General features: G+C 43.5%; 1 protein-coding gene across 2 annotated transcripts in view; it reads right to left on the reverse strand.

Annotated features, from left to right (window-relative positions):
• col7a1 (collagen, type VII, alpha 1) overlaps window positions 1-18,385 on the reverse strand; it is a 57,066-nt gene that overhangs the window by 25,724 nt on the left and 12,957 nt on the right. For both annotated transcript variants that reach the window (XM_084543731.1, XM_084543730.1), the window contains exons 13-65: window positions 17,437-17,553; window positions 17,118-17,264; window positions 16,846-16,971; window positions 16,314-16,460; window positions 15,601-15,723; window positions 15,232-15,498; window positions 14,998-15,141; window positions 14,741-14,872; window positions 14,367-14,513; window positions 14,071-14,199; window positions 13,832-13,981; window positions 13,599-13,735; window positions 13,392-13,518; window positions 13,148-13,291; window positions 12,033-12,202; window positions 11,727-11,768; window positions 11,498-11,524; window positions 11,359-11,403; window positions 11,142-11,261; window positions 10,990-11,061; window positions 10,865-10,900; window positions 10,734-10,787; window positions 10,564-10,638; window positions 10,244-10,357; window positions 9,347-9,373; window positions 9,186-9,248; window positions 8,992-9,063; window positions 8,846-8,905; window positions 8,154-8,189; window positions 8,025-8,069; window positions 7,149-7,184; window positions 7,002-7,046; window positions 6,862-6,897; window positions 6,684-6,719; window positions 6,534-6,566; window positions 6,381-6,452; window positions 6,249-6,299; window positions 6,028-6,063; window positions 5,863-5,943; window positions 4,199-4,234; window positions 3,991-4,035; window positions 3,834-3,905; window positions 3,665-3,709; window positions 3,559-3,585; window positions 2,753-2,794; window positions 2,538-2,618; window positions 2,335-2,370; window positions 2,186-2,221; window positions 1,793-1,873; window positions 1,664-1,699; window positions 719-790; window positions 549-593; window positions 127-162 (exon numbers count right to left, since the gene is read on the reverse strand). In XM_084543731.1, coding sequence (XP_084399857.1) covers window positions 127-162; window positions 549-593; window positions 719-790; window positions 1,664-1,699; window positions 1,793-1,873; window positions 2,186-2,221; window positions 2,335-2,370; window positions 2,538-2,618; window positions 2,753-2,794; window positions 3,559-3,585; window positions 3,665-3,709; window positions 3,834-3,905; window positions 3,991-4,035; window positions 4,199-4,234; window positions 5,863-5,943; window positions 6,028-6,063; window positions 6,249-6,299; window positions 6,381-6,452; window positions 6,534-6,566; window positions 6,684-6,719; window positions 6,862-6,897; window positions 7,002-7,046; window positions 7,149-7,184; window positions 8,025-8,069; window positions 8,154-8,189; window positions 8,846-8,905; window positions 8,992-9,063; window positions 9,186-9,248; window positions 9,347-9,373; window positions 10,244-10,357; window positions 10,564-10,638; window positions 10,734-10,787; window positions 10,865-10,900; window positions 10,990-11,061; window positions 11,142-11,261; window positions 11,359-11,403; window positions 11,498-11,524; window positions 11,727-11,768; window positions 12,033-12,202; window positions 13,148-13,291; window positions 13,392-13,518; window positions 13,599-13,735; window positions 13,832-13,981; window positions 14,071-14,199; window positions 14,367-14,513; window positions 14,741-14,872; window positions 14,998-15,141; window positions 15,232-15,498; window positions 15,601-15,723; window positions 16,314-16,460; window positions 16,846-16,971; window positions 17,118-17,264; window positions 17,437-17,553 — 4,211 coding nt within the window. The remainder of the gene's footprint in view (window positions 1-126; window positions 163-548; window positions 594-718; window positions 791-1,663; window positions 1,700-1,792; window positions 1,874-2,185; window positions 2,222-2,334; window positions 2,371-2,537; window positions 2,619-2,752; window positions 2,795-3,558; window positions 3,586-3,664; window positions 3,710-3,833; window positions 3,906-3,990; window positions 4,036-4,198; window positions 4,235-5,862; window positions 5,944-6,027; window positions 6,064-6,248; window positions 6,300-6,380; window positions 6,453-6,533; window positions 6,567-6,683; window positions 6,720-6,861; window positions 6,898-7,001; window positions 7,047-7,148; window positions 7,185-8,024; window positions 8,070-8,153; window positions 8,190-8,845; window positions 8,906-8,991; window positions 9,064-9,185; window positions 9,249-9,346; window positions 9,374-10,243; window positions 10,358-10,563; window positions 10,639-10,733; window positions 10,788-10,864; window positions 10,901-10,989; window positions 11,062-11,141; window positions 11,262-11,358; window positions 11,404-11,497; window positions 11,525-11,726; window positions 11,769-12,032; window positions 12,203-13,147; window positions 13,292-13,391; window positions 13,519-13,598; window positions 13,736-13,831; window positions 13,982-14,070; window positions 14,200-14,366; window positions 14,514-14,740; window positions 14,873-14,997; window positions 15,142-15,231; window positions 15,499-15,600; window positions 15,724-16,313; window positions 16,461-16,845; window positions 16,972-17,117; window positions 17,265-17,436; window positions 17,554-18,385) is intronic.

Here is an 18,385-nt window from a genome sequence, read left to right on the forward strand (position 1 = left end):
GCAGAACAACCTTCATAAAAAACAAGCAAAAATAACTAATATGACTTTGATTGAGAAGAGCTGTGAAACACTCCTTTACTCCTGCCAGAGCCAGGTGATGATATAAACTGATAAAAAGCCACAGACCTTTCTTCCATCTTCACCTGGAACTCCATCCTCACCCTGCGAAACAAAATAAAATGCATTATGAGCCCTACAGGAGCAAACTGAATAACGGCCAGTCAGCTGTAGGAGCACTAAGTGCTGCTGATTTACAGACTCACTTAAGAGTGCATTATGCAGCAGACCCTGAAATAAATGTCTGCTTTTGATCAGTAAACATCACTCACAGCAGAGAGAGAGTATGTCAAGGCCATTACAAATGACGGAGGAACCGAGAGACAGGCAGCGAGTAAAAACACTCATCACTGAAAATATCCCTCCTCCTGCTGGACTGGACTCAATAGCAGAATATCTCAGTACATCGCTAACAAAACCGGCTATCCTGTCATATATTAGTACATCAGATAATGTCAATATTGCACTCAAGATGTTGAAATTGAAGTTACCATTTTGCCAGGAGCCCCAGGTTTGCCATCTTCCCCTGCTTTACCCTGAAAAATAACAGCAAAGACACATTATTTAAAACAAAATCGGTAGAGAAACTAATGTATGAGCTTGATGGAAAACTATGCAGATGCAAAATTATAAGTTTGCCTATGAGAGGGTGGGTACTCACAGGTGTCCCTGAATTGCCTGGAGGCCCAATAGGTCCTGGGGGACCCTGCTCTCCTCTCAGTCCAGGTAATCCCTGGTAGAAGAAACCAACACACCGCAGTCTGATATTCAGTCACATTTTAAACTATAATGGAAATGTAGTAATAATTAAAGCACTAGTATGGATGACTAAGGGGGATCCATACATATACATTGAATATAGTGTTCATAATTATGTTTTCAATAGTCTCTAATCAACTGCTACTATCACTGTTACTATTTTTTAATGATATCCACACTTGGAACAGGTCCTATTCTCAAGTTACATGGCGCAGAGCAGACAATATGTAAGCTACACATTAAGGTGAGGGTGTGGGACACATTCATTTGGTTTAAATGTCATTATATGTAGATACCATTAAGCCCCACACACTGGCCCTTTAAAGGTTTTGCATGTAGGTTTTTATTGACAAAGTTAAATATGAAAAAGATTCCATATGTGAGAAATAGATTCAGCTGCTACAGAGCTGTCATGCATTCGCCTTTTAATACACGTATAAGAATCTTAAACTAAACTTCAAGTTAGATGCAGTTCTGGACTTTCAGAACCGTTATTATTATTACTATAGTCAATATTACATAACAGTCTCCTGTGAAACTGCCCCGGCCTGGAGACATCTATCCCTACAGTGGGCTTATGCAACTGGCCACAGGAGTAAATAAAGTAGATGTTAACATCTCCACAGTGCCCTCTGCAGCATAAACACATCAAGTGCACATGGACTACGGTTGCAGCTCAGGGGCAGACACGTTTTTTTGAAAGCTGTGAACAAGGAATGGCCGACTTCAGAAAATCCAACGGCTAGAAACGACTTAATAACTGAAAGGTAATTTCTAAAGTGAGCATACTAAAAATAATTTCTATTCAAACGATCAGTGATAATGAAAAGTGGAAACAGAAACTTACATCTCTTCCAGAGTCTCCCTGTTTCCCAGGATCACCCTGTAAGCAAATGCATTATATTAGATATACACAGAGAAGCCGTAGGTACAATAGTCTGTTTGAATTATAGTTTGATGGCAAAAACTGAGGTACCCTCTGTCCGGGTGGTCCAGCAGCACCTGGTTTACCATCCAGACCAGGACGTCCGTCTAAACCGGATGCCCCCCTTTCTCCCTGACCACAAAGAGATTTAGAGTTACACGTACAGTGTGTATATTACAGCCTGAAACCAAACGCTACAAGTGGCTCAGTTCAGCTGTTTGATATAAAGCTTTCTGCCAGGACACTTTGCACTTCATCCCACAGGGAATCTGCTGCACGGCAAACTCAATCTGGTGAAATGAAGGACAGCGAGAACTGCCACTCACCAGAAAGCAAAAAAAAAAATCTCCACGTTTCTATTTTTCAATCTTGACAGAATTACACAGGTCAGTAGAGGACAGTAGATTAGATTGTGCAGAGCAGTCACACTGATCGATTCCAAACCTTCTCTCCGGGCGTCCCTCTTTCTCCTGTGTCACCCTGATAATACAAGAAGTGAGAGTGACGTAAATACATTTGAAAGCCGACGAGAAAATTATCTACTGTAGTTGGGAGAATTGACGCAGAGAAGCAGTGACAGAAGGCGAACTCACTCTCGTGCCTGCAGGTCCCCGTTGTCCCTCTGGACCCTTTATAGACAAGCAGGGGAAAGAACAAGAAGTCACAGAGGATCATCAGTCATGCATACAATATCTACAGAGGGAGAGGGGTCAGCGTGCATACAGCTGCATATTACAGTGGTCTATCAGATGCTCATGGAAGCATTTAGAAAATCGCAAGGAGGAGGCAAACTCACTCGAAGGCCCGGCGCTCCGGGAGTCCCTGCTTCGCCTTTCTGACCTTTGCTGCCGTGCTCCCCTGGATCGCCAGCATCACCCTGGGAATCACAAGTTGTTTTAGCTGTGCAACATGCTTATTTTAACCATTCAAACAGCACATTATTACGAAGGTCTGCAAGAAATTCAAATGAAGGTACTTTATTGTGCAATGGTACACGAGAAATATGCATACCTTCTCTCCTCTTTCTCCTCTCAGCTGGCCCTGGATGTCAGCCTGTTGACAATCGAACAAAGAAGATCACATGTAGTTCTGTTGCCTTTGTGTTATCAAAAAATGTGTTTGCATTTAATTATCTAGCACTCAGGGCCCGTTCAGACCCATCTCTGACCACATTTTGAGGTGCTCTGGTTCGCATGTGTCCGCATTCCTTTGGTAGTTTGAACGCAATGCGTCCTGAGTCGCATTAAAGACCTCCCATACTCAACAGGGGTGATCCTGCATCAGGATACGGCCGCTATTATCCCTCATGCTACCTTTGGGGTCTCTGGGACCCCAAGCGAATGGACAGACAGAGAGAGATTATGCAAGAGGGTAGCACGAGGGTTATAAATGATCGCTTGAAACAGAAGGAAGCACCTTAAGTGATGTTTGTTCAGTCTTGAGTTTTGTGCAGGTCTAACTAACGTCAGGGCAGAGATCAATAAATAATAACTTAACGTGTGAAGCCAAAGTAATGAGTCACACACACATAAAACAGCATTGTTCTCAGTTCTGGAGCAGCTGTAGAGATCCATTAGAGACGGACGCTGTTAAATTATTCTACTGCAGATGATGCTGAGGTTTATTTGCATACAAACTGAGATTGGATCTGGAGACGCATGTTAATGCCAAGTCTGAACACACACACACCTAAAGCTGGTCGTTTGCAATCGGATATCCCAGATCGGATCTTAATGCAAGGTCTGAACAGGTCCTAAGTGTTAAGAGCACATGTTGTAGTTTTCTGGCTGGTTTACAGTGCTGTATGACATACTCACCGCTGTTCCTGGAGGCCCTTGAGGTCCCTGCAGAAGAGAATAAAGTGTCTGAATCAACAACTGACAGAGAGATATATTCACTGTGAAACTAAAGCAGACCTGATACCTGTTCTCCTTTCTCTCCTCTTGGTCCAGCAGGTCCAGGGCTGCCCTACGATCGAACACAGATCAATAAAGACGCTGAGCAGCTGAGCCCCCTTACAGTATCCTCTCTCAAGGCCTCGCTGGAATAACTCGAAATATTGAAAAACTGTCTGCATGTAGGTGCTTCTCACATTTCGCCCATGCTCTCCAGGGTCTCCCAAGTCTCCTTTTTCTCCCGGTCGTCCCGGCTGACCAGCCAATCCCTGAACGCGCAGTCAGAAGAAATGTCCGTTAGTTGAACTTTACACCGACGGAAGGTTTGACATGAAAGCTTAACTACTGTCCTACCCTCAGTCCTCTTTCTCCAGACTTTCCAGGAAGTCCAGACTCGCCCTGATGAAAAAAATAATCAAAAAATATGACACAGACAGACACCGACTGTCACATCAACATCATGAAGCTTAAATATTTAAATACTGCCCGGCATCTGAATATTCTGGTCAAAATGAGTTTATATGGGCAGAAGGAAATCTATAAGAGTAGAGAATGTACTTACAGGAGTGCCTTCATCGCCTTTATCTCCCTTCTCTCCCTATAAAACCGAGAGGAAAGAGCACTGTGACACTAAATTTCAAAATCTTCACAGCAGAAGATGAAAAGAAATAAAATGTATGAAGCAAATACAGTGGACATGTCATACCTCTGAACTGTCAGAGATGCATGTTTGAGAGAACAGAAGAGGGTTTTCATTTTTGATTATAGCACAGAGAACAATGATGAAAGACTAGTTCACACTACGGCTGATGCTGGGCAACGGGGTTCGTGTCATTATGACGATATTAGAAAGAATGGTTTCTAATACGGATACGCATCACTATCCAAAACTGCATAGTACAGTAAGACTACTAATGCACGGTTTATACTTCTGCGTCAAGCACAGACCTTACGCAGACCCTGGCGTGCACCTCCCCAGAAACGTAACTACTCGCTACGGCGACGAGGACCACCGGAGCTGTGATTGGTTCAGTTCAATTCAATTTTATTTATATATCGTCAATAACAATACAAATCATCTCAAGATGCTTTACAGTGTGAAACCTGGCCTGACACACAGCAGTTAACATGCTATACAATAGTAGCACAGAACTGCATGACTAGTAACAGAGAAGAAATTAGAGGATAAGAGTTCAGTGCAAGAGAGTAGAGGACATGTGCTCAGTGCATCGATGGTTCAGTCCAGCCCTAAGCTTGATCAAAAAGGAAAAAGTCTTAAGCCTGACCTTGAAAGTAGAGAGGCTGTCTTCCTCCCAAACCCAAATTGGGAGCTGGTTCCACAGGAGATGGGCCTGATAGCTGAAGGCTCTACCTCATATTCTACTTTTAGAAATTCTGGGAACCACAAGTAGGCCTGCACTTTGAGATTGAAAGGATCCTTTGGGATGATATGGTACAATGAGGTCTTTAAGATATGATGGAGCTAGGCCTTTAGGGGCCTTGTATGTAAGGAGGAGGATTTGAAATTCTATTCTAGATTTTAAAGGGAGCCAATGAAGAGAAGCTAAAACTGGAGTAATTGGTCCGCTTGGTAGTACCGTGTTTCCGCTTTAGTATTTCCGGCTGCTTCTCCATTTCCACAATTTTTGATCTGATTGTTGTGGATCAATAAAGATGGAACACATAGAGGAAAGGTTAACTTAGGAGGTTCGAAGACAGCGCCAGCTAGCGTTTGGGTGGTGTTTTTACTGAGCGAGCCAGACTGACGAGTATAATTGGATCGCACCGGTGCAGGCTACATGCGTAGGTTATGGCGTCTACGTCCCGCAGAGGTATAAACCACGCTTAAGTCTGCAATTAATAATACCTTTGACTATCAGTTAATCTGACATTTTTCTTAATCGTTTGATTTCCCCCGAACTCAAGGTGACATCTTCAAAAGTTTTATTTTTTCCCAAATCCTAAAAGCAAATCCAGTGTTTCTCCTACCATCATATTAGGGGAGATATTCTGAAAGTGGTTGCAGATAAATGTTTGTCCACTATAGAATCGAGTCAAAATACGATTCAGCTCAAATTTGATTTATAGTAGAATTATCTTTCAGCCCTCTTGACCGCTGTCAGTAGAGAACACAATCAAACTCTTGACAAACAAAGAAAGCGAGGGACAATACAGTTGAATAGCGAATCGTGTTTCTTTTCACCAGATCCGATTCACCACTCTGACCTCCTTTCCAGCAAGACCGGGCTTTCCTGGGATTCCTGGGCGCCCGTTCTCTCCCCTCTCTCCTGGCTCTCCCGGGTCTCCCTAACGAACCGATAACGCGACAGGTTTAAAAAAAAAAATCAAACAGACACAGAAAGGCCAAGGAGGACACAGCAGACCTCTCACCTTGGCACCCGGTTTCCCGTTATTACCAGCGAGTCCCTGAGGGGAAGAGCACATGTTTTATGTATTTTGAGGGGTTCTGGGGAAAGACTTGGAGCAACAGGGGACACAAGAGAACGTTTCATGAATAATAGATGCTATTGCCGGGGATATATTGTATCACGGCAGCTTTAAACAGGGTGTGACTGTACTATTTACTGTTCTAATATAGAGGAGTCACTTACTCGATCTCCTGAATCCCCTTTAGGTCCAACAGTACCTGCACCTGGAGACCCCTTGATAACACAGAATTAAATGTCACGTGGATATGTGCTACATCAAGAGCGTACTGAACGTCCAAACAGTAATTGGCTCACTTTGTCTCCTTTCTGTCCTGGGTCACCCTTGTCTCCCCTGGCGCTCTCAAGACCAGGCAGGCCTCTCTCCCCCTAAAGAGCAAAGGATGGGATCCGTGAACTTCTTGCGAACTCCACTAAGATGAAAAGTTGTACGAGAGGTTTTTCATATACCTGTTCTCCTTTCTTCCCTGTGAGCCCAGGAGTCTGGATGAAGTCAGCGGTAAAAAGTAAATTCATTATACACAAAGAACGGTCATGCAACATCAAGTACATATTCAAAATGAAAAGATGCAATGATTTTTCTCATATCTGATGGCTCACACTTCTGCCCGGCTCCCCTCGCGCGCCTTCATTTCCCTGGAAACAGACACGTTCACTTGTTCTTTCATCCTCGCTCGGAAATTCATCACATCACATTATGAAACGCTCAACGATGGAATCACGTTCCCATTGACCCACTTGCTCCTCGTACGATTGCACTTAATTGAATTAGCCTCACCTTCTCTCCCGGCGGCCCGCTGGGTCCCGGTAAACCCTGATAACAAACGGAAACACTCATTCGTGAGACGCCTAATGAATGCCATGCGACAAGTACAAGAAGGAATGAGAGGCAGTGCGACGCCACGGCCCGTCACTCACTCTCAACCCTGGCGTTCCTGCGAGGCCCGGCTTGCCTGGGTCCCCCTGAGAAGACAAGGTTGTTAAGAAAACCGCACAAGATCCAACTGTTAACTGTCAACTGTTAAAGACCGTAACTAAAAGCTACACCAGCACTGCTGTACTCACTCTCTCTCCAGTTTCACCAGCTGGTCCTCTCTCCCCCTACAAAAACACGAATTGATTTCCAGGTTAAATTTGTTCATTTGCATGCATGTACATACTTAGTTTAGTTACTTAATGTAGGTTTAAGGCTCACATTTTTTTGTTTTTTGGATGTAATAATAAGCATAAACCACAATAAACACAGAATTCTATTTTTCTACCTTATTTGGCTGCACTACTTTTGATCTATAGGTGTAGAAAAATGTTTGAATTCCTCTGAATTTACCGTATCGGCAAAAGAGCTTTTGAAACCAATCTTGGTGCAGTGCATCGTGTTACATTCATTTACTGTAAATGTATTACGGTTATTCGACAGCCCAGCAATTGTTAGAGCTTCTCATCTTGCATATAAACAACCATCACATGGGGGAAAACGGATACTGCACATGATAGAAAGAAGACGCCCTGATTTTAGAACAGCGCCTGGTCATTTTGTAAAATTATGACCTTAACTGACATCTAAAAAGAAAGGAGTAAATCCTTTATGAAGACCTTGAAGCGACATTAAAGCTTCATTTGAGATTTTGTGCAAACAAGTGTGCATGCAGCGTATACTTATTGGAGTAAAATGAGAGCCTCCTGCGTCTCCACCCTTATTTCTTTTTCATCATTTTAACTTTTCAAACCTACTTGAGCTTGAGGAGACGCACACTTGGCTCAGAGAGACAGTCTGACTTTTTCATTTTCATGTTCTTATTATTTTTCTTCTACCAAAAGTAGCATGGTGTGTGTGTGTACGTCTGTTTAGAGCACAGTCATTAAACTATGCATGCACACACACATCCACAGACAGGTACATACCGTCCTTGCCTCGTTTTGCTCTCAAATCAAGTGACTCACCCTATCCCCTTGTGATCCAGGCTCGCCTGGCTGTCCTCGGTCGCCCTATCAGAACACAGACGGTAACCGGGGTCATTCTTCTGTTTACACCTCACAACAGAAGTTATTTTTTTCCTGCCTTCGTCTTACCTTGCTGCCAGTTTCTCCTGGAGGCCCACGGGGACCCTGAAAAACATGGGAAAATATGCGGAAAATGTGCATTTATGGTTTTAAGGTATGGTTTTAGTTTTGTTTAATTGTGCATTTAGGATGATTTCTCCAATATGTTTCAGTTCAGGGAAATGCAAAAGCAGAAATGAAAGCTATACATGTGGGTGATGCCACCATGTTGCACAAGGCCTTAAATGTGAGGCACTTTAATCAGCCTGTACAGTCAATTCATGAATAAATTTAGTTTTATGTCAAGTTTCATTTGTAAAATAAATGATCCATGACCTGGACAGTTATCATTTGGCTTTTACATAATCTATTTGTTCATAACATTGATTAATAGCTCAGTCACTTTGTAAAGTTTTGCCTATAGGTGGCGCTACCAATGTGTGATTAGCTCAAATGACGACAAAACAACTACCGTCAGTCCGACTTGAAATTTTAAGCAAATCATCCTTGTGCAAACTGTATTCTGTAAAAATAAGTATGACTGTGTATTACTGATCCAGATGCAAATCACATTTATTTTTTATTTTTTATTATTTAATAATACATTTTTGACCGTGCAACCTTTGCAGCTTTGTGGTAATTACTGCAAAAACTGGATATATACGGTATCATCATACTGTACCGTCAGCCATCGTTTTCAAACTGCTGTGTGTCTGACCTACCCTGTCCCCAGGCTCTCCTTGCCTGCCTGGAGGTCCGGGCAGCCCTACAGCACCATCGCCCTGAAAAACAACCACAAGTAATTTCCTTGAAATAAACACACGTCACATTGATCGACCGCTCATAAACTGCATGTGTGTGCATCCACCTTGTCTCCTTTGCTGCCCTGTAGTCCTGTGAGCCCTCTAGGCCCCTGAGGCCCTGGAGCTCCTGTAGCACCCTGATAACAAAGACAACCAAAAAAAAAAGCAATTATTAAATGCAAATACGTCCCATGTGCAAGCTGAGTTCATCTGCGAACTTCATGTCTCAGCACATTGCCCGGTGATTGACAGTGCTTACAGGGGAACCCTTCTCGCCCATCTCGCCCTTCACAGCCACCCCGCTGCCTACTCCCGGAGGTCCCTGTCAGCAAAGGGAGATAAGAGCCGAGAATCATTATGCTCGCATGCTCTTAGGATGTTTCTGCAGCGAGGAGACAAGATGGCAATGGTGTGACTCACCCTCTCTCCTGAGCTGCCCTTTTCTCCCTGAGGAAAAAGAGGACGAGAGAGACAAAGTGAGAAACAGGGAAGGACAGGATGCTCAACACTGACATGAGGAAACTTAATCTCTGAGTAGGAGTGTACACACTTGGTGAGGTTACCAAAAAAAAAACCCCTCTCTCCGCTGTTTTATATACTGCTATATATAGTCCTTAAGAAAAAAAGACAAAGAAGAACTGATAATTTGCTTATAATAACTTTTAATTAACAAAAAACAATGCTACTTCACTGGCAATAACAATAAACACTGTGATAAATGGTTTGATTCAGGCAGCTTTAATGAGTGACTGACAGAGATGTATTCACAACTGTATTCTTGGTAAGAAACACAGAAGAAGCTGGGTGCTCTCAAATTTTTAAGAAAAATAAGTAAAACCAGTAAGACCTATGTGATTATACTGCGCATTAGAAATAACACTAAACCTGCTGGTCCAATGTTGAGGCTCTATTGGAGAAATACGTAGGCGGCTCAATGCTACCACCATGTGTGTGAGTCTGACTATAACAGTTTGTGACTTTAGCAAGATGTAAAAATCTCAATAATGTGCAAACTAACCATTGCCTTTATGCAGCTCAGCAGGACAAACAGAGTAGTTAAGCTGCCAATGCAAGTTTGCATGTTTGCAGGACCAAACATGCAAAAGGAGAACACTTTTCATCTGCATTTTCAGTTTTGATTCATGGCCTGCACTAGGAGAAGATGCAAGCTCATATATACGAGGCTAGCTTGTTTTTGAGCAGCTTTGCCCAGTGTGGCTGAGAAAAACTTGTTCTCACAGATGTGATGGCAATATATTTCATTTGCAGATATCTTCTTTTTTACGGAGCAGAGGAGAAGAGATGCAGGAGTCAAACCTTGATGGAGAGTCCTGGTGTCCCTGGTGTCCCCGGGCGACCATCCTGACCTCGTGACCCTGGAACTCCAGGTTCACCTTTGGGCCCGTCGCTGCCTGACCGACCTGGTGTCCCCTGAAGAATAAGAAATTAAGGGTCCTGATTCATTACACTAAACATTTTGACAACTACACCAAAACTCTCTGCTGCACCACTGCTGCAGATAGGATGGTGGAAGATTTAGTGTGATTTAGGAACTAGGATTGAAGCGGTCATGGAAATCCTTTGCAAGTATAATATTCTGATTATATGTACCTTGACAGCGTGGCGTGGTTTCTTACCGGTATTCCTGGGATGCCTGGTTCTCCTTTCCTCCCTGGAAGCCCCCCTCCAGAAACAGCTGAACCTGGTTCACCCTGAAAAATATGACACACAAACACTTTTTTGACATTTCGGAACAAACACTTGCAAACACTTAAAAAACAATAAAAAAAAGGGTCTTTCAGCTCACCTTTTCACCTCTATCCCCCTTTGGCCCTGAAGGCCCTGTTCCTCCTGGATCACCCTAGAACAAGAGATAAAACAAACGTAGGAATCAGGAAATCCACCGAGCACTTCTGCAGAAGGACAAGCTTAACTCACTGGGCTTCCTCTGACACCAGGCAGACCCTGTGATCCCTGCAAGAAACAAAGACAACAGTTATTTGTTAACCAGAACGACACACAGCTGTTCAGTGGGGTCTGTGGGTTCTGGTCTCTCTACTTACTGGGATGCCTGCATTTCCAGGGGCACCTGGTCGTCCTGGCAACCCTGGATTGCCATCAATACCGGGGAAACCCTAAATGGACAACAAACTGAATGTCATGTAACAATTTCAGTAAATTTTTGCGATGTTGGAATGAACTCGGCCCTTCTTACTCTCTCCCCCTTTTCTCCTTTAGTTGCCGCTGACGGGTCAAAAGGGAGGGTCTGGCCTGGGGGACCTGGGCGTCCTTCAGGACCTCTGGGGCCCTCCCTCCCTGACAAACCATCACGACCCTACATCACATACACATAAAGTGGACACATTATCATTACGGAATTCAATTTTTTTTAATTTTTTTTGCTGTAAAGACACAGTTAGTGAATGACTTACAGGTTCTCCCTTACGTCCATCTACACCATCTCTGCCTCTCTCACCCTGTGGATCAAATAATAAATAAATAAATGAACAAGGTGGAGCACCAATGGCTGAAGAAAACAAATGGCACAAAGAGTGGTGAAAATAAATGTACCTTCTCTCCACGCTCTCCTCTCTCACCCTAAACAACCAAATAATAAAAAAAAAAAGAATAAACATTTGAATTTAAAAATGACAGAGGAAAGGAAAGAGGAAGGAAAAGCTTGCTTCTGGCAGTCATAGAATCTACGCTATCCATCACGGCTGGAGACGAGTCTGTCCAATAAACCGAACTTGTGATGAAAGGTTATCATTAGTCAGCATGACAGTACAGTATAACTCACCCGAGGGCACTGAACGGTGCACTGCTCTGGACCTGGAGCAGTCTACAGAGAACGAGACAAACTGAGATTACAAGGTGTTTATGTCTTGTGTCTTTTTGATGGCAATTCAGTTTCATTAAAAAATAAAACATTCACCGGACTATAAGTCCAAATATTAGATGTGTTCATCAATTAACTGAACTGAGAATCACTGTATTGCAATTACACTAATATGGGAAAATTTGTTTGGGTCTTTATTATGTCAGTAATAATCAAATCAAATCATATCAAGCTAGTGAACGACACATTTGTGATTTTTCATCTCACCTCGGGGATTCTGGCAATACCACAGAGCAAGTCTGCCAGATCAGCGTGCAGCGTTTCCAACTGTGCCACATTACGAGTGTACAGGATGTTTTGCAAGCTGCTGTCAGTCACGGCACGGCGCAGTTCGTCAGTATTTGCCTGGTCTATGCCCACCGCTAGCACGGTCACACCTACAGTGCAGCAAACAGACGCACAAACAACAGTTTTGTGTCGCTGAATCTGTAGACTTTTGGATTTGTGAGTGAAGCGCGTGCAGCACTGGACTATGCAAAGGCTTTGGGCATTAAAAATGTTAAGTTTATTATTCATCCTGCATCACGGCTGTTATCTTGAAAATGAACGGACTCAGTTCAGCTAATGCCCTATTAACACACGACTAGTATTACCTGGGGACCTGAAGTAAGGTGTAATAACTGCAAAGAGATTAGCTGTGATCTTAATCCCAATGCGAATTGGTCAGGTCAGTAATTTGTCAATTAAATATTACACGGCTAAATTCTACCACATTTCTCCACATACAGAGGCCCTATGACAATGTCCTTTGCGAACAGGCATATTTTTAATTTGGGATGCGTCTTGTTTCCTTCGTGGCTTTTTTTCCCCCCTCTGAATTCTGAAGGCTGTGTTGGCAAGTTTGGAAAGCAGTTTGAGAGCCTATGCACAGAAAAACAAAGCTCAAAACCAGACCACCATGCATTAACAGATATGGCAACGATGGAGCTGATTTACTTAGCAGCAGGCAGTTTGTGATTTCTCCCCCAGGATCAAAACATTCCTATCACATCACGTTTTATTGTTTTATATTATTAAATATGCAATCTGCAAAGTAAATATAGCTCAAGTGTGGTAATATAAAAGGTATAATTTTAAATGTGACATGTTGTTTTTACAAAATGACCAGGCGCTGTTCTAAAATCAGGGCATCTTTGAATAAAACACAGTTTGTTTGCTTGTTCCATGCAAATGCGCCACACGCAACAAGGCTTATTTCAAATCACATTACATTCCTAGTTATTACTAACCCCTTGTGAATAGGGCTTTAGTAGGTAGTTATATCCTATATAACGTAAACTCTCTATAGATGATCAGAGTGTGAGTACTTTTTGCAGGCATACCTGCAGCCTTCAGCGTGTTGGCAGCGAGAGTCAGGTTGTCAGCTGATCTTCTGTCAGCAATGATGACAACAGCACCGGGGACCCTCGGCCTCCGTCCTGCTGATGGGTTCAGAAGATACTGTCTGGTGAAAGTCACAGCCTCCCCTGCAGAGGGAACACGGGCAACATCACAACTGTCAACACACAATACCGGGCGGCCACAGAGATGACGCTCAGCAGGAACAGGAATGGAAAATATACAGACCAATGTTATTCCCTGGGCTTTCATCAAAAGGTGTGGACTGGATGTCTTGGAGAAGCGTGTCGTATCTGCTATGGCGATTGAGCAGGAACCAGCTTTTGGGTCGATAACCATATATCACGACCCCCATCTGAAAAAGTAAAAAAAATGTAAATAATTGCAGCAGAGAGCTTACAAAGTGAACGTGTCTGCAGACTGAGATAAAAGTACCTGAGAGTCCCGGGGTCCGACAGTGGTGAGCGAACCTGCTACACTTGCAAGGAGTTCGCGCAGAGGTCTTGCAAGGCTAATCCGATCGGTAGATGCAGGCACAAGAAACACCACATCCAGGCGTCCGCCCAGACACACTGCAAACAAAGCCGTTTGCAAAGGTGAAGCAAAGATATCAGGCACTTACACGCGTGGGGAAAAAAGCATGAAACGGCATGTGTTTGGAGTGTTACCAGTGCGTTCGTCTATATAGATCTCTGTTCCCAGTCCAGTTTGAAAGGTGGGCTGCACCGTGAATCGGTACTGACGCCCCAAACGCAGACCAGTCACCTGGTAAGAGCTGGACGAAGCAGGCAGCGTAACGGACAAGCCTTGACCAGTATCTGAGAAATGTGGACAGTTAAAATGATGGGGTCATTTCAACAAAGCAGGCATATGCAACCAAAAATAAAAAATAAAAAACATGCCTCACCTGTCTGGTCTTTCCAGCGAAGTATATACCCTGTGGCGCCTGACAGAGGAGTCCAGCCTAACCGCACAGAAGTCTGGGTAACTTCTGCCACTCGTAAAGTTAGTGAGGGAGTTGGGGTGGACTCACGAGCTGTGTTCAAGGATAAAGATGTCAAAATACAAGTTACTGTATATGTCTACACATTACAAAGGCCTGCACAGTAATAGCAGTGTGTTATATTTACACAGCACTATGAACTATATTTTAAGTGCCTTGGAGTGTTATTAAAATAATGAATACAGGAAGACGGGACTCACGTGTGGTGACTCTGACAGACACAGGATTTCCCACTCTGTTTTGAACTAAAGCCACGACCTGCACCTCATACTGCACTCCGGGGTCCAGCTGATCCAAATCCACCGCCGTCACATCTCCACTCACCACCTGACTCCTTTCTTCTCCGCCTACAACAGAACATGGTAACAGTGAGCAGTGCAAGACGGAAAGACGGAGTGGCTGCAGTTAAAAAAAAAAAATCCACCACACAAGTAAACCAGATTCTCAGGAAAGCGAAACAGTGCCACGCGGCATGCATATTTAAAACGCAACTTGATTGGGTGGTGGATTCAATGAAAATATGTGAGAGAATTAGACCATGAAATATTGACGGACCACTAAAAAGAAAACCCACCGTCTGTTCTCCTCCAAGACACGCGATAAGCTGTTGCTCCCTGCACCCCAACCCAAGTAACTCGGACCACCTCTCCACGGGTCTCCTGGACTTGCAGGGACGTCACAGTCCCGACCACAGACTGGTCCGATTCTTTCAGTCACAACAGGGAAACGTTAAGTAGTGATTCACGCTTGAATTATTTTCTCAAACTAAATTAGTTTTCAAAATTACTATATTTTCAGAAAAACATAAATGATGTGTATTCAATGAGATACCTGTTCTGATGTTCAGAGTGGAAGCGCTTCCTTCTCTGGAGCCAAATAATGCAGACACTAAAACACTGTAGGCCGTGCCTGACTGCAGTCCATCAATGGTGTAGGAAGAGACGTCCGCTGCCACATTACGAGTTGTATCAACTCCTGCACCAAGCAGAACATCATTACTTTCCCCCATTACCACGTATCTGGAAGAATCCTACGTCTGTAAATGTATTTAACACAATTCTATACCATTATCACCGCGCCAGGTGATCTTATAACCAGTTGCCCTGGAGGAAGGCGACCATGCAATGCGTATCCTCTGCGACGTGACATCAATAACTCGAAGTCCGAACAACGTTCCACTGAGAGCGTTCGTCCGGGCAGACAGGGTGACCACCTCTCCAACGCTCTGATCGACAACAGGTGCGACACCGATTATCAGCGCCTCGTCTGGTTGCAGGCCGTCTATAGTGTAGGATGTGGCCTCTGCTCCCAGAATACGGGACTGCTCTGGACCTGCAAGTCACAAGGTTAGCTCATAAATAAAATAATACAAGCAAAAAAAAAGGAGAAGAGTTTGCTGGTGATTTTTAAAGGCTCACATCAGATAACACTTACTATTGCCTTGTCTCCAAGTAACCCTGTAGCCTGTTGCACCCGTGACACTTGTCCAGGCAATTCGCATCCTCCGACTGTTTGCATTTGTTACTCTGAGATTGGTCACTCGTCCTGGACCTTGCTCTACAATGAAGAGAATATAAATGCAATGTCTGGATACAGTGTCTGCCATAGGACTCTGTGAGACCCTGGCAATTCTTTTTTTTTTGGGGGGGGTGGGGAGTTACATTATCTACTATAATGTTATCCCCCCCCATTAAGATTACTTCACGTAGAATAAGATGCGTTTTCATCACTCTGTCTTTAAATTACCGTAATAATGCGGTTATTGGATTTGGCATTTGTGCAGTTCATCGGTTCATATACAGGAATAAGACATTCCATGGACAAATGCAGGTAAGATTAAATAAAGTATAAGGGAATAAAAGTATTTATGGCCGCCATAGAATTAACGTTGTATGGGAAACCCTGGTGGATACTTGTAAAGCTGCAAGAGTATTATACAAAAAGGCATGCAGAAATCCACGCCAGATTATGAGCTTTCAAAGACAGCAAATAATTAGACATATGAGTTTGGTAATGTTACATTCATTAAGATATCGACAGACAGCACGAATCCCTGATTCCAGGAGAGACGAAAGGACGCACACAAATGAGAGGCTTTCAGGCACAGAACAGCACACAGTGGCGTAGCATGTCCCTGCTAAACTCACCTGGTTTGATGTACACAGTAACTGGGTCACCTTCATTTTCCCCCACCAGAGCTGTGACACTGACACCATACGACACTCCCACCGTCAAGTCTCTGAGGTCAAGGGTGGTCTGGTTTCCAGGGATAACTCGGATTTCCTCTGTTCCTCCTGATATGACACGAAACACGCAGAGATGACACCCATGGTCATTTTTTATATTTGCAAGTGGACAACAGACAATAACGGCCAACCAGTCAAGCTGCAGCTTACATCCAAGAATATATGTAGTGAAGTGTGGCAGTGTGAAATTAACCTTTGACCTTTTATGATTATTGTATTATATTAGACATTTGTGTTTAATTTTGTTATATTTAATATACGCATGTTGAATTGAGGTCAAAAACGTGTACACCGAGGTGACAGTGATTTTTGACCATCAAATTTTATTCAATTAATCTTTGCATCCAACTGAAATTTGCTTCAAATATTAAAAAACCTGTGAACCTTGACCTTTGGCCACACCGAGGCATAACAATGAACAAAATCAGTGTACCTTCTGTGTTCAAGATTAAGATTCGGTACTGCGTGGCCCCAGCTACACCCGTCCAGCCAAGTCTCACGGTGCTGCCCAGATACTCCACCACTCGCAGGTTGGACACCCTCCCCACTGGCTGCTCCTCTGCAACATCAAGCAGTCACTCGTGAAAAAAAATATTAATAAATGATACAAAACATTTTAAACATAGATATCTGCAAGTTCAGAACTGCAGGGAATCCAGTACTGCCAAGTTTATGACTCAAATATTGACAGAGCTTCTGGCTGACCCCTGGATGTGGTGGAGACAGGTGTGGCCTCCTCACGACCTTCGTACAGGGTGTACAGGGTGATGACATATTCTGTGCTGGGCTGAAGGCCGACGAGCTCATAGCTGTTGGTGCTGCTAGGAAAGGACTGGCTCTGGACACGTCCTCCTGGAGAGTAGAACAATGCCCCGAGATCATCGGGTTTATACATTTACTTCAACATAGTTTCACGTGCTTCCTGTTTCTTGTAACTTGAAAGTGGAGCTGGGATATAAAACAATCAGATTTCTGTCAAATTATTTGTATTACAATAATGGTGAAGCTGTCATGAAAATCTGACCTTCCGTCTCCCTCCACTCCAGGCGATACCCCTGGGAGGACTGAATGACTCTCCAGGTGAGGCGGATGGAGGAGGGGCCGGTGGTAGCTGCTCTGAGGATCTGCTGCTCCTGGCGCTCTGAGGGAAACACATTATGTAATAGGCAGGTAATCATGTAATATGTCATAAGTAAAGCTCTCCTCCCATCAATCTGTCAACAAGAAATATTTTAGAATGTTGCTTGGTTGCTGCAATCCCTCATTCTGTCCCCAGCAGGCGAAAAACGTTCCACCCTAAACTGATTTCAGTGTAAGTTATACACTGTAACTACGCCTGTCACAATACTACATCAGCATAAAAACTAATGGATCTGACCGTCATTGACTCCGTTGCTAAGCTAAACACTGCTGTGGCCACATGTTGGTTTTGCTCCAAATGAAAAATGGGAGCTCAATAACTTGTAGGATTTGCAAGAAAAAAAAAACAAAGACAATTAAAACGTTGATCATCCATTATGTGTAGCATATGTGTTGCTGCTGTATTCTGCATTCTATGTTAACTACCAAAGAGAGTATGAATTCAGATCCTCAAACATCCTGGTTGCAGGGGTATAGCTACAGACAGTGCCGCTTAAAAGTATCTGACACCGAGTCATTTGCAATGACTCACAACATCAGCAGATTTCATAAGTCCTCCAAGTAGACGAAGAGAACCCAATCAAACAAATGAAACAGAAATATTATACTTCTGCATTTATTATGCATTTAATTGTATGTTGAAATATGTACATATCTGTGAGTTTCGAAAAAAAAAAATCAGTATCTGCTGTGAACACCTTGTGCAGCAAAAAACAGCAACATTGCCGGTAACTGCTGATCTGTCGCCGACAGCAGCTGGGTGCGATTTTAGCCCATTCCTCAGTAATGAACGGCTTCTGTTCTGTCATATTGAACTGCTTGCTTCAGGTTCC

This window comes from Chelon labrosus (assembly GCF_963514085.1).
Source record: "Chelon labrosus genome assembly, chromosome: 4".
In the NCBI taxonomy this organism is placed as follows: Eukaryota; Metazoa; Chordata; class Actinopteri; order Mugiliformes; family Mugilidae; genus Chelon; species Chelon labrosus.